This window comes from Atractosteus spatula, chromosome 5 (assembly GCF_055471065.1).
Source record: "Atractosteus spatula isolate fAtrSpa1 chromosome 5, fAtrSpa1.hap1, whole genome shotgun sequence".
Classification (NCBI taxonomy): domain Eukaryota; kingdom Metazoa; phylum Chordata; class Actinopteri; order Semionotiformes; family Lepisosteidae; genus Atractosteus; species Atractosteus spatula.
In genome coordinates, this window is record NC_142710.1 from 13,398,829 (window position 1) to 13,421,974 (window position 23,146).

The 23,146-nt window shown below is 52.2% G+C and overlaps 1 protein-coding gene across 2 annotated transcripts in view; it reads left to right on the forward strand.

Moving 5' to 3' along the window:
• Positions 1-23,146, forward strand: part of LOC148834203 (integrin alpha-M-like) — a 61,537-nt gene that overhangs the window by 1,022 nt on the left and 37,369 nt on the right. The window contains exons 2-3 of one of the 2 annotated variants that reach the window (XM_088916904.1): positions 69-139; positions 15,515-15,632. In XM_088916904.1, coding sequence (XP_088773030.1) covers positions 94-139; positions 15,515-15,632 — 164 coding nt within the window. In that variant the 5' untranslated portion in view covers positions 69-93. Of the gene's footprint in view, positions 1-68; positions 140-10,784; positions 10,825-15,514; positions 15,633-23,146 lie in introns of those variants that run through there. The other variant, XM_088916905.1, reaches the window with a different exon arrangement.

The following is a 23,146-nucleotide window of genomic DNA, read 5'->3' on the forward strand; positions in this document are numbered from 1 at the left end:
ACAGGAAATCCCATGGTACATCGGTGTGGGGTTTGAAATCAACCGTTATTTCCTGCTTGTGGCCACAGATCTGTAGTCCGTGGATGAGCAGAGATGACTCCTGGTCGGATTTTATTCTCCCTAGGGATTCTCCTCTCTGGTAAGACCCTCGGTGACTTTCATTCTCTGTGCCACAGCTGGGGTGGGGGGAGGTAGTGCTGGGGGCACTGCAGTTTTATGAAGGGGTTTGTGCAATAACCTGAATGCAGACTGGAAGAGAAACTGCAAGCGAGCTGTTTTTTGAAAAGCTCTTATGCTCAGTACAGAGGTCTGAGCAGGGAAGTGAGACTGAGCCCTGGACTATCTGGAAACAGCACGCTGACCGCACGGAGAAGCACGATTGGCCCGTCAGTAGGACCCAGTGCCATCGATGACTTGGGAAATAAGGAAGGGCTGAGATTACAGTTTTGCAGGGCAAAAAGTTGTTTTCCAGCAGAATCCCACAGCCTGATGCTGGGGGCCGAGGTGCTGGGAAATGGGGGGGGGGGGGCAGGGAGTTTTGGGGTCCCCGGGGTGGGAGAACGGGAGACTGGCGATGGGCGGTCTGAAATGTGGGGCCAGGGGAGGCAGATCTCAGCCGAAACACGGTACGCTCCCTAGATCTGGGGCCACTCGGTCAGATCGTAGGTCTTTTTTCGAGCTGTTCGCTTACCGGTACCCAGTCTGCCCAGGGACTGGGGGCTCGTTAGCCCAACCCTGAAAAGTACAAGTGCAAGGCAGGCATGTTGCTCTTCTGTAGATGAGGCGCAGGGTGTCGCAGTGTCAGTCTCTGACGTGGGTCCACTCCGACCCCGAACTCTGGTTCCAAGCAACAAGAACAGGAGGCTGTATTTTACACAAAGGGTGGTGGGAGTGTGGAACAACCTGCCCAGCCATGTTGTTGAATACCCTGACTTCTCTCAGGAGACTGCTGGGTAAGATACAGGGATCAGTACAGGAGACACTACGTTACACAGAGGGTGGTGGGAGTGTGGAACAATGGGGTTTTCAGCCAACATCTGGCGCTGTCTCTCTTTTGGCCGCACTGACCGCCATTTGTTCTGTTATTCTACCTCTAATTAAAGACCTATAAGCAGAGAGCTGTGGCCTCAGTGGGTTTGGAGACACCAGGCATCTGCTGTAGCTGCCTTGTGATCAGTGTGTTTAAAGTGTGTTGTGGGTTACATTAAAAGCCCCTATTTCAGCAGTGGTGATGGATGCAGAGGAAAAGAGAACTATCTGGTCAAGAAAGCAGAACAATGGATCTCTCTCTCTCTCTCTCTGAGGTTTGAAATCTAGGGCACAGGGTCTGTGCTCATCTGTAACCCGTCCTGCCAATTCTGACCAGGACAAGCCAGAGCAGAGTTTCCCGAGCCCGATCCCAGGAAAAGCCCCTCCGTGGCTCCCGGTTTTGGCTCCAGCCGAGATCTGAATCACGAATTGATTGGGAGGTTTATTTTTTAGATCTGCTTTCAGCTTCTAACAGACCCAAGCAGGATTTGTAATTAACATCGGCCCCGTACCGGCCTGTCACCTCCGTGGGCATGTCAGATAGCGTTATACTCATCTGTGTCCGCTCATCATCGACTGAGCGAGCAGTGAGAGCTGTCGAGGCAGAAATCAGTCCGAGCCGCTTCTGATTAAAGACCTATAAGCAGAGAGCTGTGGTCTCAGTGGGTTTGGAGACACCAGGCATCTGCTGTAGCTGCCTTGTGATCAGTGTGTTTAAAGTGTGTTGTGGGTTACATTAAAAGCCCCTATTTCAGCAGTGGTGATGGATGCAGAGGAAAAGAGAACTATCTGGTCAAGAAAGCAGAACAATGGATCTCTCTCTCTCTCTCTGTTGCCCTGCTCTGCGCACGCAGTTGTTTGTGGGCCACCCCTGAAACTGGATCTGCGCCCCTTCCGTCTGGGCTGGAGTCCAGATGAGCTCTAAATGGGCTGCGGGTTTCTGCCCGCGGGGCGTAGCGACGGGAACGAGCTCCTCTGTGCGTCTCCTTTCTGATACAAGCAGCGGACAGAGCTGGGTTTCACGTCAGGTGCAGGACAGGTGCCCCCCTGCTGCTTTCAAACCCGTCCACTGCTCGCCCATTGGAGACAGGAGCAGCCGGGAATGACGGAGAAAGGTGGGGGACTGCGGCGAACGCGTTCCCATAACGAGTCTTTTCCGTAGCTGAGTTTGTGCGAGATTGTTGGGGGGCGCGTTTCAAAAAATTCCTAGCCTTGGCCAGATTCTACCACAGCAAACCGGAGAGGGGTGAGGTCTGAGATCCAGGGCAGGGGGCTCCTCTGTGACCTGCGACCTTGGCCAAATACCCACAAGCCCTCAGGGACACCTTCTTAACGAAGCTGGGCTGGACCAAACACCGGGAGACAGACGGCTCCATCGGGACCAGGACAAGCCAGAGCAGAGTTTCCCGAGCCCGATCCCGGGAAAGACCCTTCCGTGGCTCCCGGTTTTGGCTCCAGCCGAGATCTGAATCACGAATTGATTGGGAGGTTTTTGTTTCAGACCTGCTTTCAGCTTCTAACGGACCCAAGCGGGATTTGCCGTTAGCGTCAGCCCTGTCCCGGCCTGTCACCTCCGTGGGCACGTCGGATCGCGTCGCACTCATCTGCGTCCGCTCATCATCGGCTGATCGAGCAGTGCGAGCTGTCGAGGCAGAACTCGGTCCGAGCCGCTTCAGGAAAGAAGCTTCGAGTTCTTCCCTGACGTCGGTGAAGTTGGGTAGTTTTGAAACTAGGGACTGCGATCGGAGAGAAAATCTCCCATCAGCAGGGGAGATCCAGAGCTCAGCAGCAGCATTTGCTGTCACCCCAGATAGAGAAGCTCTAACCGGTTCTGTACTAAACAGGTGGTTGACCACGAGACGCACTGATAAAGAGACACAGAGGAGATCGATGATAGCTAGAGGGAAGAGCTGCAACTATTGTTTTCAAGGTTTGCATGATACCATGTCCTCATGCTATCTGTGTGGATCTGCACTTCATGCTGGGGGGGTGTGACACAGCGCGCTGCAGCACAGTGAGCCTCTATCCTTCAGGCGTCCAATCGCCTTATCCAGTTCAGGGGTGCGGGGGAGCTGGAGCCTATCCCAGCAAGCAATGGGCACAAAGGCGAGGCAAACCCTGGGCAGGACGCCAGTCCATCGCAGGGCAGACACACGCACACCAGGGCCAGGTTCCCAGAAGTCAATGAACCCACCGGCATTTCTGTGTACTGTGAAAACCGGCCCACCCAGAGGAAAAACTTGGAGAGAACATGCAAACTCCACACAGACAGCACCCCAGGAATTGAAGCCAGGGCCCCAGCATGGCGATGCTGATTGCTGCTTCAATTTGCATTTTAAAAAAGGCAATATTTTAAGAGAGCTGCAGCTCCTCGCTCTCGAGAGCTTGAGATCTGTTTCACCCGGCAGTGCCTGTGAGGCAGGAGCCTTGATCACACCCACAGGCCAGCGATGTAGAGCTGTAGAAATTCCTGTCAGCAGCAGCTCTCCGGTCAGTGAAGGCGTGCAGACGTGACAGTACAGGCGTGATCGGAAAAACTGAGAACGTGCGTGTCAAGCGTGTGCTGGGCGTCGTCTCTCTGTGGCATGCTAGAAAGTATCTACTGGGGCAGGAGTAGGGGCTGTCCACCCTTGACAAGGGCTAATTAGACTGGGAGGTGGCTGACCGGGAGCCCCGATTGAGTGGGGGCGACGGGGGGGAATTTGACCTCTGCTGACCCCGCTGGGAAAGACCTCATTGCACCAAGCTTAACGCACAACCCTGCTCCCCAGCGGGGCGCGGCTCACAGTGCTGCCTGCCCTCAGCCTCCTCCTCCAGCCGGGCTGCTGAACCACAGGAGACTAGGTGGTTGAGAATAAAACTGCGCGCCTCTTTCTTCGTCCATTTTCGGCACGTTAAAAACTGGACTGTTGTGCGCGTGCTGAAAGAAGTAGGGCTGAGCGTACAAATTAGGAGGACATCGTGTTCTCTATCCCAGAAGAGGAATAGCAACTTTCAAATCTTGTAAAATGGCAAAGAAGCTGCAGAAGTGCAGTTAAAACCGAGAACAGGAGACACTACTTTACACACAGGGTGGTGGGAGGGTGTAACAAGGGGCCCAGTCATGTTGTTGAAACCGATACCCTGACTTCTCTCACGAAACAGCTCGTCGAGATCCTCCAGGCAGGACAGGAGACACTGCTTTACACAAAGGGTGGCGGGGGTGTGGAACAAGCGGCCCAGCCACGTTGTTCAAGCCGATCCCCTGACTTCTCTCAAGACATGAATTAGCTACCACTCGGGCCAGACGAGCGGAATGGCTCCTCTGGTCTGTCAGCTTTACGTTTTTAAACTCCTCTTTGTCCTTTCGGGTTCTTTTTCTTGAACAGTTCAATGGTTCTGTGTTCTAATTTCTTCCGCCTCCGCCAGCGGGGCGCAGAGGAGTACCGCCACGCGGCAGGCTCGCGAGCTGAGGCTCCAGCCGGCGTGGGGCTGCGTGGGGCGGCGCAGCTCGTGCCCGCGGTCGGTTTGCGCGGGGGGGCGTGGCTCCACGGAAAGTGGGTCGCTGTGTTGCGAGAGGTCGGATTTCTTGGCCGCGCCGCTCGGCTCATGCGTGACCGAGCTGTGGTTCGGACTGGGTGTCCGGTCCCGGCTCGAGTTGCACACAGATACTCTTATGTGGGTCAATTCCGGGACCAGAGAGAGAAAGAGAGGAATGTGGATTTTTATATTTCACCACCTGCCGCGGACTCCTTTTCAGACCTGCGGGGGTAGACAGGCGTGGTTTCACTGTGTTTGCCCCCTGGCGTGTCTGGCCCGGGGAAGGCGCGCCAGCCCCCCGTCTCTCGTCAAGAAAGACGGCCGCTGGTGGCGCTGCGGTCGGGCGGTGCGGTTCCGCCGGTGGAAGTCAGGGGCTGGATCCCTGAGGAGTTTCAGTGACACGCTTGCCGAAACAGAGGGCTCTGACATGCAAAGCAATTGGAGGGGGCAGACCGGAGCTCAGTGCTTCCGCTACCTCCTCGCCTGCCTTAAGATAAAACCGTTAATCTCACACCTGTCTCCTGTCTCGTTGTGTGTTTATGACTGAATGTTTCCGTGTTTTCTCCTCTCTCTCGCTGTGTCTCCTGCCCTGCAGTGTGTGTGTTTATTACTGAGAGACTCTTTTTGATCTCCTCTCTCTTCCTGCGTCTTCTGTTCTGTCGTGTGTGCTTATTATTGAGTGATTCTCTGTTTTCTGTCCTCTCTGTCTCCTGTCCTGTTGCATGTGTTTATTACTAAGGAATTCTCTTTTTTCTGCTCTCTACGGCTGTGTCTCCTGTCCTGTTGTGCGTATTTATTACTGAGGGATTCTCTGACTTCCCTCTGAACAAAACGATGTGATTTGTGCAGCTGATTAAGGTAGAGATCACCGGAAATACTCTTGGGAGCCACAAGTGCCCATCCCTGACTGCTACTGAGTCACTTAACTTAACTTAACTCAGCTGTCTCACACAGCACCAGCAGGGTCACACTCTCCTGTCTCACACAGCACCAGCAGGGTCACACTTACCTGTCTCACACTCTCCTGTCTCACACAGCACCAGCAGGGTCACACTCACCTGTCTCACACAGCACCAGCAGGGTCACACTTACCTGTCTCACACTCTCCTGTCTCACACAGCACCAGCAGGGTCACACTCTCCTGTCTCACACAGCACCAGCAGGGTCACACTCACCTGTCTCACACTCTTCTGTCTCACACAGCACCAGCAGGGTCACACTCACCTGTCTCACACTCCTGTCTCACACAGCACCAGCAGGGTCACACTTACCAGTCTCACACTCTCCTGTCTCACACAGCACCAGCAGGGTCACACTCACCTGTCTCACACTCTCCTGTCTCACACAGCACCAGCAGGGTCACACTCACCTGTCTCACACTCTCCTGTCTCACACAGCACCAGCAGGGTCACACTCACCTGTCTCACACTCCTGTCTCACACAGCACCAGCAGGGTCACACTCCCCTCTCTCACACTCTCCTGTCTCACACAGCACCAGCAGGGTCACACTCACCTGTCCCACACTCACCTGTCTCACACAGGGTCAAAAAGTGACATCGCTATGAAAGCTTGGACACCACGCTCCACTTCAATTCACTGAACCAGTGACCTTACTGCTCTAAATCTTTTATCCAGTACGGGGTCGCGGGAGAGAGATGGGCGCAATTCAGGGTACACCCTGGGCAGGGTGCCAGACCATCACAGGGCAGACAGACACACACACTCACACCAGGGCCAACCTTCCCAGAAGACAATTCACCTCCCAGAATGTCCTTGGACTGTGGGAGGACACTCACACAAGCCGGGGGAGAACATGTAAACTCCACACAGACAGCACCCCCAGGCCTAGCGCTGCCCCACTGTGCTGCCCTCCCTACTGATGTCTTCATTCTAATTCCAGTAGTTAATAATGACTGATATATCTTAGAACTAAAGTATTATTCTCCTGCTGTGGATCTGAATCTGAGACGTGATTTCCTTGGAGATGGAGACTGCAGCGTCAGCTGTTCTTCTGGGTTTTCCCCTCAGTAGAGCGCGTGTCTGCTTCACCCCGGACCCTGACCAGACCCCTCCCTGGGGCTGCCCCCTCTTCCTCCCCGGCCTCGTCAGTTGGTTTCTGGGTGTGTCTGCGTGTCTTGGGCGTGCGTTGGCGTGGACCCTGTGTGCGTCAGTCTCTCCTGCCGCGCTGAAGACTCGCTGCCGGAACGGCTGTGCTGAGGCAGTGATTCGCTGCCTGACTCACTCGCGGACTCATTGCCTCACCAGCAGACGCGCTGACTGATGGACCGACTGACTCGCCAGCCCAGGCAGGACACTGACTCACTGCTTCAGCGAGCGACAAAATTCGCTGTCGAATTTCCTCACCCCCGACTGACAGACAGACACCCTGAACGACTGAAACAGACGTACCGATTGGCTGACTGCCACACCCCTTAATTGCCGCACTGACCCACAGACTTACAGGCAGATGGTTGTTTTTGATTCACCGCTTAGAGGACTGCTTAGCCCCTAACAACAGAAAGGTTACAAACGGGTGGCATCGGCTCCAACAACGTGGCTGGGCAGCTTGTTCCCCACTCCCACCACTCTGTGTGTAAAGTAGAGCCTCCTGTCCTGACTGGAAGATCTCATCCAGCTGTTTCTTGAGAGGAGCCAATGCATCGGCTTCCACAACATGGCTGGGCAGCCTGTTCCCCACTCCCGCCACCCTTTGTGTACTGTATGTAGCGGAGCTAGTTCGGATACGGTGACATCAGCGCCCTCACTGCGCGTAGCAGGGACCTCAGCTGCCTGGGCTGAGGGAGGTCTCCTTTAGCTCATGCGGCTGGTTCCCTGCTGCGTTACGGCTGAGATCCGGGTTCGCGCCCCAGGTGCTGTGGGCCGAAATGGGTGGCGGAGGGCACGAGCCCGTTTCAGCAGTGGGATAGCAGCGCCTAGAGTAAGAGCTAGAACGAACCTGAGACAAATAGTCTAAAGGGTGATGCTGTCAGCAGAGATCAGCGCACTCTGGTGCAGGGCTTCACCAATCCTCCCTTGTTTCACCATGAACGTTGCAGTCTCTGCCTTAGGCCTGTGCGCAGAGCTAAGTTTCTGCTGAAGTGTCAAGCTGGCGGCCTGTTTATTTTTAGCTGCCTGCTTCTGGTAAGTGTCCGAGGCCTCGAGGGTGGGGTCCCACCACGAGTTCCCCCGAAGCTATTCCTGGCTGGGGCGCTGACACCTCTGCTGTTCGGGCCTCGTTCTCAAGCCCTTCTTCCCACACTGCCCTCCGCTGGGCAGGAACCCTGACGATGCACGCAGGCTGGATAGCGCCCCCCAGCCCCCAGAATGCCACAATTTCTTTGGGGAGTTCTTCCAGTTCTCACTAACTTTAAAAGGCCGCTCATGTGCAGGTTTGACAGATACAAGGGAAATGGGAATCCATCTCCTTAAGAGCCTTATTGCCACATCTGCCAATAAGGCAGACATTACATGTGCTCCCACCACCCTGTGTGTAAAGCAGAGCCTCCTGTCCCGACTGCAGGATCTCATCCAGCTGTTTCTTGTAAGAAGTCAGAGTATCAGCTTCAACAACATGGCTGGGCAGCTTGTTCCACACTCCCACCACCCTGTGTGTAAAGCAGAGCCTCCTGTCCCGACTGCAGGATCTCATCCAGCTGTTTCTTGTAAGAAGTCAGAGTATCAGCTTTAACAACATGGCTGGGCAGCTTGTTCCACACTCCCACCACCCTGTGTGTAAAGCAGAGCCTCCTGTCCGACTGGAGGATCTCATCCAGCTGTTTCTTGTAAGACGTCAGAGTATCAGCTTTAACAACATGGCTGGGCAGCTTGTTCCACACTCCCACCACCCTGTGTGTAAAGCAGAGCCTCCTGTCATGACTTTAGGATCTCATCCAGCTGTTTCTTGTAAGAAGTCAGAGTATCAGCTTCAACAACATGGCTGGGCAGCTTGTTCCACACTCCCACCACTCTGTGTGTAAAGCAGAGCCTCCTGTTCTGACTGGAGGATCTCATCCAGCTGTTTCTCGAGAGAAGCCAGGGTATCGGCTTCCACAACACGGCTGGGCAGCCTTTTCCCTTGATGGTGGAGGCTGAGAAACTTGATAACACACTGTCGTTATTCTTCAAGGGAACAAGTAATAGGTTTATTCCATGCTGAAAAAAAGAAGAAAGAAAACACAACGTTTCTTCTTCAGGTGTGAGTCTTCTCAGGTGTGAGAGAGACAGGGCAGTAGGCAAAGGTAATGTAGCGGGAGAACAAAGGCTGGGAGAGAGGAGGGGCGGGAGCAGGGGACAGACAGAGTGGCCAATCAGGTAATGTGAAGTCAGAATAAGTGAGGAGAGGTGTGAAATGAAACCTACAATGAACTGTTATTCTCCAAGTACTCATGAACACTGATACTGTGGCAGGAACTTCGAAAAGGGGTACCTGGAATTCCCTGACTCGGAGGGGACTCATTCGTTCGCACTTCTGCCCTGTTCCTCCTCCTCCTCCTCCTCGATCTGACGTTGGTGTGAGACTGAGAAACAGCCCCGCGCACAGCACAGATTTCAGGGGAAACTCCTCTCGGCCGGCCGCTCATCTCAAGAGAGCGCTCCACCTTACTCACACCCCGAAGCCTGGGAGGAGTTTCACAGTATGACACGCAGGAACCCCACACAAACACAGGGGGAGCACGCAAACTCCACACAGACAGCACCCTGGGTCTGGAATTGAACCCAGAACCCCAGCCCTGCCAGGCTCACCACCTACACCACCGTGACACCTAAAAAATTCTCGGCACGCTTAATTCATGAGGGGTGTCATGCCTCGTGCGTTTACCCTCTCTCTCTCTAGAGACCAAACCCATGTGCATTTGAAGCTTTGTGCAATGCCCCAGGACACCCGAGAACCCATGTAGTGGAGCCAGTTCTGGCAAGGTGACGTCATCGCCCTCCCCGCGCGTAGCAGGGACCTCAGCCGGCTGGGCTGGGCTGGGCTGGGCTGGGCTGGGGGAGGTCTCCTTTAGCTCCTGCGGCTGGTTCCCTGTTGCGTTATGCCGGAGACCCGGGATCGCGCCCCAGGTGTCGCGGGACGGAGTGGCGGGGTAGGGGAGTGAGGGCACAAGCCCGCGCGGAACTGCAACGGTCACACCCAGCCAAACTGTATCTGCTCGAGCAGCAATCAGACCCGAGCTGAGCGCTGGTGACTGAAGCCGGGGACCCTCTGCGAGACTGAGAACAGACAGGCCCTGCGAGGGGAGGCATTAGGCCCGAGCCTCAGCCAAGGGTGGATGGTCCTCCACTTTAACCCTCTGGCTGTGTTTCTCGACTTGAGGTGAATTGGGGCCTTTTACCATATACTGTGACTCTTGACTCAAGTCAAAAAAACTTGAAACTTGTGAAAAAACGTCTTCCCCCTTCAGCGCTGAATCAACCCTTCTTTAGGAGTTTCAAAATGGCCGCCTGAAACCTCCCGTCATTGCCATTCGTTACGTTAAAATATTTTTTACCCCTTCTTCCCGAAATAATGAGGGGGGCTCGCAATGTGAAATGGCCCGGGCCTCACCTGAGCTCTCGGAGGACCCGAGAACAGCTTTGGAGATCCCCTGAGAAAGCAGCGTGGTGTTCAGACGCGAGTCACGCAGGCAGCGCCGCTTTGCAGCTGCCGGGGGGGGGTATGTACGATGTGTGATATTTACAGCCATTGCGCAAAGAGCACAACACACCACAGAAATCACACCCTAGCTTCGTAGAATGAATAGTTTTATATATGTATAAAAAAAACACAGCACATATTTTCCATGGCTTATCAAAGAGAAGAGCAAAAAAAAAAAACAGCATCTCTCTCATTTCTTCGAGGCGAAGATTGGGTAACTTGTTTCGCGGTTGTTCTCACGATCAGGCGAGAGATCTGACACTCGACTCCACGACGCGGGCACACATGCCTGCGACACCTGCAGACGGGGCCGTGGGGGGAGAAGCCGTCGCGCCGCCTCGCGTGGAACGTCACCGCGGCTGCCCTGTTGGTCACGGCTGCAGAAACGTCGCCGTCCTGCCGTCGCCACTCGGCACAGAAAAATAAAAAAAACCCCGCCGTCCCAGGAATGTTGAATGTTGTGGGGACGTTTCCAAGAGACGCAACTATATTTATATATTATCTGATCTCCTTTTTTTATCAGCAGAGCTCGGAGCGTGACGAAAGCTGAGGTCTGCTGCTCTCGGAAGAGCTCGCTAGCTCTGGATAACATTTTTCTTATTCCCGCTGTCGGTGAATGTCCGTCTGGGCTGTCTCTGAGGTTAGGGAAACAACACCGGCTGGTGGAGAAATTCGACTAGAGGGGTGGGGGGAAAACGGTGGTCCTGCGTCCGTTTGCTCTGATCTTAATCCTGTAGTGTCCAGTGGGCTTCAAGACCGTCCGCCATTTTTTTTTCGGGCTCTTGAGTTAACCTGTCCGCCGCCTTTGTGAGGCCTGAGTTTTCTGTGTTAATTCAGACAAGTGTTTCAGAGTCCGATTGTTACGACCTGTTTGGTTGCTTTGTGTCCCCTAAAGAGGTGGAAGTGGCCCCAATTTTAGAGATGAATGCATATAAGGAAAATCACAGTGCGGCACAGTGCTGCCTCTCAGTGCTCTCAGTGCTGGGTTTTTGAGTTCAATTTCAGGAGTACTGTGTGTGGAGTTTGCATGTTCTCTCCATGTTTGTGTGGGTTTCTTCAGGGTGCTCCAGTTTCCTCCCACAGTCCAGAGCTGGTCGGTTAAGGGGCTTCAGGGAAAACTGGCCCTGGCCTGAGTGTGTGTTTGTACCCTGCAATGGACTGGTGTCCCATCCAGGGTGTATCCTGCCTTGTGCCCATTGCTTGCTGGGATAGACTCGGTCACCCCCATGAGCCAGTATTGTATAAAGTGATTATTGAAAGAGATCTTCTCTCAGTGTGATGTTGTGGACCTGGAGTGTGTTAAGTAGCTGTGAGGCCGAGTCCCATGAGTCTTATAGGTCCCCCTCAATCAGAGGGGCTCCAGCCCCAGTCCAGTGAGTCTTATAGGTCCCCCTCACTCAGAGGGGCTCCAGCCCCAGTCCAGTGAGTCTTATAGGTCCCCCTCAATCAGAGGGGCTCCAGCCCCAGTCCAGTGAGTCTTATAGGTCCCCCTCAGTCCAGTGAGTCTGATACATACGAAATCAGAGGTCATTGATCAGTTAAGGATGATTCACCAAGGAGGTGAAGAGGGTGACTCACCCCTCCTTTCACCTCTCCCTGACTCAGCCAACGCCACTGTGTCATACTGGGAAACCGAAATGTCTTTGTTTCGGAAGAGATGTGAAACTGCAAACACAAAAACAAACCCCTCTCTGCTCTCCACCTCCGTCTCCAGCTATAACTCATGCTGCAGGTCTGACGAGGCGACAGCCTGTTCTAACCCTGGCTCCGTGTGTCAGAGCATACAGAGAAAACGCTATGAAGTGGAATTCACTTGAACACGATGTGATTTCCAAATTGCAGTAGATTCCATGTGATAGGCTCTCTCTCGACAGGATCTTCGCCACCCGACGTGCCTGATACTAAGTAATGCTCTTGCGTACGCCCCTGCTATAAAAAGACATGCAGTATGTAGGGGAGTAGTAAAGATAAATATATTTCTTTAAATCCCCTTTTCAGCTTGGCTGATAGAATAGCCTGGTATTCTTAATAAACACTCAGAAGATCAGTCTAAATAAATTTACACATTTCATGTGCATGAAGCTGAGCTAACCCTTAGCAGCTACATCACCCTGCAGTCTGGGTGGGTCCTAATGCCCCAGTATAGTAATGGGGACACTATACTGTAAAAAGGTGCCGTCCTTTGGATGAGACATAAACCTGAGGTCCCGACTCTCCAAGGTCATTAAAAATCCCAGAGTTTTTCTCAAAAGTTGTTACTCCAGTGTCCTGGCCACATTTCCCCCTGTCCTTTAGTCATCATGCCCTCCTAATAACCCCCCTCTCTGAACTGGCCTCATCACTCTGCTCTCCTCCCCACTGAGAGCTGGTGTGTGTGAGCAGACTGGGGCATCATCCAGGTGGGGCTGCACACTGGTGCTGGTGGAGGGGAGACCCCATTACCTGTAAAGTGTCCCGAAGAGCGCTATGTAAAAAAAGGAATTAATAATTCATTACATTTTGAGACTGAACACAGCTGCCACCTCACTCAGGTCTGCAGCCCAAACTTGAGCCTCTAGAATGTCTCTTTCTGTTCCTCACCTGTCCCTCTCCTTCTGCTTCGACCCGCTGAACGGCGAGGCTGCTGGTCCAGACACTCAGAGCTGGATATACACAGCCTTGCAGAAATACTCGGCACCTGGCACAGTTTTCACACCCTGTGACAGAAATGGGGTGGCTGTGAATATGAAAGACCCCGTTATTCTCTTCAGCTGAATGAAGACAGGTTTGTGTATCTAGACAGAAGGGCCCAGGCTCAGCAGATACAGGCACCATGAAGGTCAGCTTTGCATTGCGCCTGATATCAATTTACCATTTAATGGGGAGGCTGAGCAGGTCTGTGAGATCCTAGGTTTCAGTCTGGAAACATGGAAATGACTCTCCTGCTACTGTTTCTTTGTCATTAGGAGTCTCCTCTAGCCCAGTGTTTCCAGTTTTGTGTTTATAGTTCAGAGTCTCAGTTTTCACTGTGAGACTTTAGAGCCTGCAGTCATGGCACTTCGAAGCAGCATTAGGATTTGTGATAAACACCACCGACCCCACACATTAACAACAAAAACAGAATTAAATCAATTATCAATACAAAATAAAAACGTAAGAATCATGATTGCATGCAAATCCTTTGCTGTGGTAAAAGTAGATTAATTTAGGTGCACATAACCGCCTTAATGAGCCACACAGTTAGTTTAGTAGCCTCTGTCTGTGCAGTAATATACTGTTTCCCGTGAGTTCAGAGTAAACTGTAAGACTGTAAAACTGTGTCTGTAAGACCCTGCAGTTAAGTGGTGAATTACAGGCAGAGACTCAACGATGGGACCCAGGAGCTTTCAGAACAACTCAGGGATAGAGGTGCAGAAAATCACAGGTCAGAAGACATTAGAAAAACATTTTGAAGAGTGTCGACATCTCTCAGAGCTGGAAGGGGTGGACCGTTAAGAACTGGAGACAGGCAGACACTGCCTGGACCAGTCTGTGTCTCTAAACCAGTTGGACCTTGGTCACAGAGCTCCTGGCTGAGATGGCAGAAAATGTCCAGCATTCAACAGTGCCCCCGTCTCTCCAAGCCAGGGGGCTTGTATGCCCTGAGAAAAACTCCAATCCCTCGTGGAATTTGGAACAAAGCGCCCAGGTGATTCTGCAAACATGTGGCAGAAGGTTTATTAGTGATCAGACAAGACAAAACTGGAGCTTTCTGGTCCGAATGCAAAGTGTAACATCTAACACAACCCCAGAATAGTGCGTCACCCAGTCAGAACCATCCCTGCCACGAAATTCTATTTGAATTTCTACCCAGAACACACCTCGGGAGAAGAAGACTTTCATTTCCCAAATCAAACGTTTAAATGGCACAATCATAGGATTGAATTGAGAAATCTTATGTAATTATGGGCGGCACAGTAGTATCTTGACCTGGCCCGGGTGTGGGTGTGTGTGTGTCTGTCTGCCCTGTGATGGTGTGTGAGAGTGTGTGTCCTGTGATGCACTGGTGTCCCGTCCAGGGTGTGTGAGAGTGTGTGTCTGTGTGTGTCCTGTGATGGACTGGTGTCCTGTCCAGGGTGTGTGAGAGTGTGTGTCTGTGTGTGTCCTGTGATGGACTGGTGTCCTGTCCAGGTTGAACCCTTCCTTGTGCCTGTTGCTTGCTGGGATAGACCCCAGCTGCCCCACTGACCTGAACCGCATGAAGTGGATAGAAAATTAATGGGTGAGATCATGTCAGTAAGAGAGATCATGACAGCAAGAGATCACAGGAGATCAGATCAGTAAGAGGTTGTGTGAGAACTAAAACTTATAGAGACAGTCATAATGAAATTAACCAGTGGAGAAGAATTACATGTCTTTCAAGCCCTTGTCCCAGACATTACAGTCATGGTGGTTGTTGACTAAGAGATTTCATCTGACACCTTTGGAGAAGAGAACTCAAGTTTCCTGGACACGTCACTTCTGCTCACAGCTCTTAGAGGAGACAGAGAGGAGACCCATCACTGATCTTTTCAGAGTACGCGCATCAAACTTGCTGGACAGATCTGGACACAGGAACGCTGGTTTTTACTCCAGCGGTGTTAGGAAAAAAGTTCGCTGTGCAGTCCTGTCACCTGGGAGCTCTGGTTTTGTATAGCCTTTTTCATTTTAAAATTCCTTAGAAAGAAATCATCACAGTGCGCATCACAGTATCCCCCCCGTAGTAAACACCTACAGTAACAGTGACAAGAACTCTAACGAGCTGCAAGTCCAGAATATCTTCTGTCTTAAAGGGGGCCAACGGGCTTCACACCCAGGAGGGAAGACAGAGGTGCTTTCAGCACTGGGCTGCTGCTGCTGCTTCTGAGCAAAGGTCCAGTTTTTGGTTCTGGCCCTGTCCATTCTGCCCGTTTGGTAGTTAATCAAAAAAAAAAATATCCCCATCTCTCCTCCCAGCTGTTTCTCGAGAGAAGTCGGGGTGTGGGCTTCAACAGCATGGCTGGGCAGCTTGTGCCCCACTCCCACCACCCTCTGCGTAAAGAACCGCCTCCTGTTCTCAGTTATAACGGCTCTTCCACTCTCACCACTCCCGATTGTCTGGATTCAGCTGTGAATTCCTGTCCTCCTGTCTGTCAGGCCTGACCAGCGCGGGTCACCCGCTGGCCGGGCCAGTTTTCCGAGCTCTTTTCGGGAAAGAGGGGTTCGTCTCCACCTGGGCGAGGTGGCATGAAAGGCGACAGAACCGTCAAGCCGGCGGGTTTTGCCCTGGACCCCAGGGTGTCCCTGTCTGTGATAGCCTCCCTCCCTAATGTGACCCGTCTTGTGTCCGACAGCAGGCGGAGCCTCCGAGGGCTTCAACATTGACACCACCAGCCCCATCATCTACAAGGGGAGCTCTCAGGACTACTTCGGATACAAGACCATCCAATACGGAGCGGGCCAGGAGAAATGGTGAGCTATTCGTATCTCAGCTCCTTACAGCACTCCTGGGGACTTGACACTGCTCACTGCAGAGCTAGATGTTTCCTAATGCTCTTGACGTGACTATCCTCGCCCTCGGGAATTGGGTGATTATATTTCTCACGGCGTTCCCATGATGAAGGTGAAGGCCCTGTTTTTATTTCAGCAACAAAAGATCTGATGGGCTGTTTGTCCTCTCCAGTGTGTGTGTGTGTGTGTCCTGTGATGGACTGCTGTCCTGTCCATTGTGTTTCCTGTGATGGACTGGTGTCCTCTCCAGTGTGTGTGTCCTGTGCTGTGTGTGTGTGTGTGTGTGTGTGTGTGTGTGTCCTGTGATGGACTGCTGTCCTGTCCATTGTGTTTCCTAAGATGGACTGGTGTCCTCTCCAGTGTTTGTGTCCTGTCCTGGGTCTGTGTGTGTGTCCCGTAACAGACTGGTGTCCTGTGTGTGTGTGTGTCCTGTGATGGACTGCTGTCCTGTCAGGTATGTGTGTTCTGTCCTGTGTGTGTGTGTCTTGTAACAGACTGGTGTCCTGTCCCGTGTGTGTGTGTCCTGTGATGGACTGCTGTCCTCTCCAGTGTGTGTGTCCTGTAACAGACTGGTGTCCTGTTCTGTGTGTGTGTGTCCTGTGATGGACTGCTGTCCTCTCCAGTGTGTGTGTCCTTTAACAGACTGGTGTCCTGTCCCGTGTGTGTGTCCTGTCCTGTGTGTGTGTGTCCTGTAACAGACTGGTGTCCTGTCCCGTGTGTGTGTCCTGTCCTGTGTGTGTGTGTCCTGTGATGGACTGCTGTCCTGTCAGGTATGTGTGTTCTCTCCTGTGTGTGTCCTGTAACAGACTGGTGTCCTGTCCCGTGTGTGTGTCCTGTCCTGTGTGTGTGTGTCCCGTGATGGACTGCTGTCCTGTCAGGTATGTGTGTTCTCTCCTGTGTGTGTCCTGTAACAGACTGGTGTCCTGTCCCGTGCGTGTGTCCCGTCTATGATGCAATAATGATGTAAAATTGATGTAATACTGTGCTAACAGTGGTTGGCCCTGCTGCCTCACAACTCTTAGGCCCTGTGCTTCATTCTGAGTCAGTTCCTTCAGTGTGGAGTTTGCATGCTCGCCTGCGCTCACCAGTGCGGTTCTGTCCTGGGTTACATGCTCCAGACCTATGCAGGCTAGGTTCGAGTCTCTGCTGTCTCTAAGCTTGGTGTCTCTAAAGTTTCCAGATGGTGTCCCTGTGCTTCTGTGTGCGTGACCAGGATAGATTCGGGGGTTACCTTTGAACAACAGACCCTTGAGCTATGGCAGAATTAAAGTGAGATAATTTCACCGAGATCTTTAATGTAGTCTTAGAACAGTAGAATGGTCACGAACGTAAGGAGTTGTTCAGCCCAGTCAGCCCTTTTGTAATTAGTAGTTAATTGATTCCAGGATCATATCCAACTGTTCCATGGGAGAAGCCAGGGTATCAGCTTCAACAACATGGCTGGGCAGCTTGTTACCCACTCCCACCCCCCTTTGTGTAAAGAATTGCCGTCTTTTCTCGGTTTTAAATCCATTCGGTTCCTTCAGTATTTGTTCCACCGTTCTTTCGGAAGAAATCTGCTGGGTTGTCTTTGTCAACCCAGGAAAAGGCATTGTTGTTGTTTTTTAAACAAAGGTTAGTAATTGTCATTAGTATTTCAGCTGAAAAGCCTTGTAAAATAGGCTCTGCGTCACAAAGCGCCCCCAGTACACACTCTGCCTGCATTTGAACTTGACAGAACTGAGAATCCGCTTTCAAAATGCCCTTCGCTGAGAGAACCTGCAGATTTCGTCACGTTTATGAAGTACTCCGTCTCTTTCTTGCAAATGCGCGATCGCTTGTACTGTATTTCAATATTCACGCACGGAGAGAATTGTGCTGCTTACGCCTTGTTGTAAATACTGCTCATATTTTATTGGGATTGCAGGAGAGCGATCACAATTAAAGAGTCGAGCGCTTGGGGTGTGCGTGTGTGTGGGACCCGCGCTCAGCTCGGACCACAATTCGCTTTCACGCCCTGTGCAGCACATCGCTAAAAAAAAAAAAACCCCAACAGCTCTTCGCTGTTCTCGGCGGCCGCCTCCCCCCAGGATGTAAGGTTAAACTGCGCCGACACCTTTAGCGCTCCGCTGCCAGCCGGCGGAAAGGGGCTCGAGCTGGAGGTGAAGGCGAGCTGGGCGCCGTGAAGCCGGGGGGCGCGCGGGCGAGGGGCGGGTGCCGCTTCCAGCGACCGGTCCGCGAGAATTCGGGACGCGGGGTAACCCGCTCCCGGACTCGGGACCAGAACCGCGGCTGTAGCCGCTCGTTCGTTTTGTTTTGTGTTGTGTTATTTTTTTTTTAATGCTTTGTAACGCTTACGGCCGACAGGCACTGTGTAAGAGCCGGCGTACCAGAGCAGGTGACGTCACCGCCCTTCCCTGTGATAGCAGGACTACAGCTACTGGGCTGTGGAGAGATCTCTCTTTAGCTCACGGGGCTAGGTCGCTGCAGAGAGACGCGGGAGTCCCGGGTCCGAGCCCCGGACGGTGTGGGGCCGACCTGATGCAGCAAGGGCGCCCGCCTGAGCCCCCGTTGCGTTACAGCTTTATCACCAAATATTGAGCAACAGTTCTCCGGCGATTCCCCTCGTGTTGCAGATTGAGCGGCAGGAGCGCCGTGTGACCTGTTTGAGACCCTCTCGGACGTCTCAGTTCGGTTTTCTTCGCAGAAAAAAAAACCAACATTTCTGAGAGGCATCCCGTGACGCCTTTTGGCTTCTAAGACACAGTAGGTCAAGTGTCAGGAGTGGCAGAAGGCTGAAGGGGCATCTTCCGCTCTCTCCTGCTCTCTTCTGTAGTTTCTCCGCCTGTGGTTTGGCGAACTCGAGGTGTCAGGACAGACCTGGCCTTGGGAGGCCGTCGCAAAGCATCCAGAACTTTCTCAGAGGCCCAGTGCTTCCAGAACTTTCTCAGAGGCCCAGTGCTTCCGGAACTTTCTCAGAGGCCCAGTGCTTCCGGAACATTCTAACATTCTCAGAGGCCCAGTGCTTCCGGAACATTCTAACATTCTCAGAGGCCCAGTGCTTCCAGAACATTCTCAGAGGCCCAGGGCTTCTGGAATACTCCCTCATCAGTGGTGATCCATGAGGATCAAATCATTTGCTCAACTTTAAGTTCAAGTTCAAGTTTATCATCCTTTTGCACCCGGGTACAATGAGAGGCTTACTTGCATGTTTTCCTCACATGACAAACGACATAGCGGATGACATAAAATATGGCATAACACTGACTTAGAAAATGGCATCACAGTTCTCGGAGACGAAATATGGAACGCTTGAGGAATTAGTCTTCGCTGTTTCTACACCAAAAAGGAGAAGTCCCGGGGAGGGTCTCTGGGCCACTGAGAGTCGGGCCCGTCCCCCAGAACGTAAACAGCGCCCCAGATGACGATCTTAACGAGGGGAACCACCACACCCCCAGAGCCAGGGTGCTTGATTGGCAAGATAGTAAAGGTATTGAATATCCATTAAGGGGTTGGAGGTGTGTATGAACTCTTTAAGGGGCACGGCGACCCTTAAACGGGCTGATGGGCGCAGTGGTGTACACCGGGGACCCATCTTAGGCCCCATTGCTCTTCCAGTCCTGTTTCAGCCATTTGGATTCCGATAGGGCTTCCTCGGCAAACAAATTAAATTTGTTTCTGGAGACTTCCGGAACGACCTAGACGAACTCGTGGATGAGGCGGCGACGTGGCAATTCAAACTCAGGCCCGTGAATTTTATTTTTTAAGGTGCTCCGTGCTCCTTGCATGTCTGTGAGAGCTGACTTGGAATCCCTGGGAGTTACGCCTAAGCTCTGCAACGCACTGGTGCTCCCCGAGTATGCTGTGCTCGGTCTGGGGCACCTCATCGCTGAAAGGGGTATGGTAGACTTTAGGGGTTCAAGCAGGGAGCTGCGTCAAAGGAACAAGTGAAGGTTTATTCCATGCCGAAAAGAGAAGACAAGAAACGCAACGTTTCAGGTGTGGAGCCTTCTTCAGGTGTCAAGAAGCCTTTTATTTACTGAGGAGCCACGCCTCAATGGCAGGAACGATACTTTTCTGTGCCGGTTTTTAGATCTCCCCCTACAGGCCGGGGTCAGAGGACCGAAATGTCGAGCGAGAGCAGAGCCGATGCAGGGCTCAAATCCCAGAGGGGTCAGGTCTTCACTCGGGGAGCGGAGGAGGACGCGGGCAGCCAGCCGCTGATGAGAAACAAAGACCAGAGCCGCGTGAGGCTCGAGATTCGCTCCTCTAGCAACCTGTCGGAACGAGCCAGGTGGGCTTTCTGACAGCTCCTGTGTTCTCCACTCCCTGGTGGTGCCTCAGTGCTAAAACAGGTCACACGGCGTTCCTGCCGCTCAATCTGCAACACGAGGGGAATCGCCGGAGAAGTGTTCCTCAGTATTTGGTGAGAAAGCATGTCATAAAAGTTCTTAGTCGATAAGACGACCGACATTTATAGGAACAGATTGGTGTTTGTACCATAGGAAGGAAGAGGAGGAGCTGTACTGAGTTGTTTATCACTTAGCTTCCTCTGTTATATCCTCTCCCACACTCTGCCTTGTGCATGCAGTTGAGCACATCAAGATTAAAATGCTATTAAGTTAATACGCTGATATGACCCGTGACCTCTGAACTTCCACACTGAATTCCGAGTGAATTCTCACACCTGAATGAGAGGGCATGGTTGGAAACTACAGGGAGGTGCCACTAAAACTGAGGACTGGAGGCACTACTTTACACAGAGGGTGGTGGGAGTGTAGAACAAGCTGCCCAGCAATGTGACTGAAACCAAAACCAATATCAATTAACTACTAAGTTAATGTGTGGAGTTGTGTCGGACACAGTGAGGTCTGGGGTGTTGATGGATGAGGGTTGTTGAGTTGTGTTGGACAAAGTGAGGTCTGGGGTGTTGATGGATGAGGGGTTGTGGAGTTGTGTTGCACACAGTGAGGTCTGGGGTGTTGATGGATGAGGGGGTGTGCAGTTGTGTTGCACACAGTGAGGTCTGGGGTGTTGATGGATGAGGGGTTGTGGAGTTGTGTTGCACACAGTGAGGTCTGGGGTGTTGATGGATGAGGGGTTGTGGAGTTGTGTTGGACACAGTGAGGTCTGGGGTGTTGATGGATGAGGGTTGTTGAGTTGTGTTAAGCACAGTGAGGTCTGGGGTGTTGATGGATGAGGGGGTGTGGAGTTGTGTTGGACACAGTGAGGTCTGGGGTGTTGATGGATGAGGGGTTGTGGAGTTGTGTTAAGCACAGTGAGGTCTGGGGTGTTGATGGATGAGGAGTTGTGGAGTTGTGTTGCACACAGTGAGGTCTGGGGTGTTGATGGATGAGGGGGTGTGGAGTTGTGTTGGACACAGTGAGGTCTGGGGTGTTGATGGATGAGGGGTTGTGGAGTTGTGTTAAGCACAGTGAGGTCTGGGGTGTTGATGGATGAGGGGGTGTGGAGTTGTGTTGGACACAGTGAGGTCTGGGGTGTTGATGGATGAGGGGTTGTGGAGTTGTGTTAAGCACAGTGAGGTCTGGGGTGTTGATGGATGAGGAGTTGTGGAGTTGTGTTAAGCACAGTGAGGTCTGGGGTGTTGATGGATGAGGGGTTGTGGAGTTGTGTTAAGCACAGTGAGGTCTGGGGTGTTGATGGATGAGGGGTAGGACAGGTGTGGCCGAATGAGATCAAGAGAACCCAGGGTCTTCCTCTGTTACTTCTGGAAAAGGACCAGCGTGACAGATAACCTCGAGATAACCTCGGAGGAGGCCAGGGAGGACTGAATGTGTGAACGAGATATGTAGGGCGACGTGTCACAATTGTGAAACTGAGCCCGAGAGGCCAGGAGCTGCAGTTTGTGGAGGAGATATTGCTGCGCATGGCAGCGCTGCTACAGGAGGAGAGTGTGTGGGAGAGGGGAGAAGCAGAGCGAGAGTTTCCCTGCAGGCTGCAAGAGGTGTGGCTATGCACAGCTGGAGATCCCGTTGACATACCCAAGCTGCTGTCACACATAGCACACTGCACTACTGTAAGTCACTGCACCATAACCCATAATACATCATAGTACAGTCATTGTGTAGTTAACCATAATACAGTACATCATACTACAGTCATATCACAGTAAACCATAGTACAGTCATTGTATAGTAAAATAAACGGTAGAGGACTGACTGCTGGGTAATACGGTTTTCTGTGGACTCTGAAAAGGGACTGAACACATCAGGAACATCTTAAGTTGTTGACAGTGTCGAAATCTGACTGTGGGCACTGCGGAGAGGAAAACTTCATAGTAAAGTCACTTCATAGTATATAATACTGAAGTCAGATCACTTAAAACCACAGTACTTCATAGCAAAATCATATAATATTCTCTTTTTTATTTGAACAAATATTTCGATTTTGAAGAAGATATGAGCAAAAACTGTCTCTAACAAGGCCATCTGACCCTTTCTGCTTTGCTCTTCAGTTTGTGGCTGTGGCAGTGTAACGATCAGTTCTTTCCGGGCCCTATGCGGACGACACGATCCGGAATTGTGAGGATACAATAGGGAAAATAATCATGCAGGAGACGGGTCTGGAGATGGGGGGGGGGGCGTGTCCGAGGAGTGCAGGAGTCCAGGGGGAGTGAATCCAAGGCGAACAATCCAAGCGTATATCCAGAGGGGGAATCCAAGACGGGAGGCAGAGTCCAAGACCAGGGAACCCATCCAAAGGAACTAAAAACACGAACCGGGTCGGAACCGGCGGGGCAGGGAATCAGGAACAGGAAACTAAAACCATGACAGAGCCAGACGCGGCAGGACCCCGGGCTCTCACGAAACGGGATTCAATGAGAAGCCTCGGGCAAACGCCTGCGTCTGGCTTTAAAGGTGGAACTAAAGAGGGGCTGGAATAAGGAACAGGTGTGGGGAATGGGGGAAAACGAGGAAGGGCTGGAGCGCCCTTAAGAGGGAGAGTAGCGATCGTGACAGGCAGTGCTTTTTCTATCAAATGTTTCTCAGCAGTTATTTTATCAGGCTGTTTGTTTTCTTGGCAGACACACAGTGGGGGGCAGGCCCTTCGGCCTAGGGGAATTCACTGGCACAGGAAGTGCTGTGTGGCTCAGGGTGGGAGTAAGCTGAGACATGGCAGTGGGATCCCAGCAGGGCAACAGCTCACGCTCTCCACACTAAATTTAGAGCGCTTGATCCTCAGGGGAGAGACAGTAATTCTCGCTTGGGCTCCCATGCAGACAATCAACAGACTGTGACAAGATGGCGGAGAGCAAGTAGGCTGATATAGACGGCAACAACAAAGCACTGACAGGAGTCAACGTGGAGCTCACTCTCGGGACTCCTAGGCACCGTATTTGAGTTCATATTTACTTTCCCAGCAATTACTGCCAATGGAAATTAACACTTTGTCTCTACTGGAAACAGAGTCATTTTCCACCTGGCATGATATCCCCTAAACATTTTGTAATATCTCTGGACGTTTATACAGTAGAA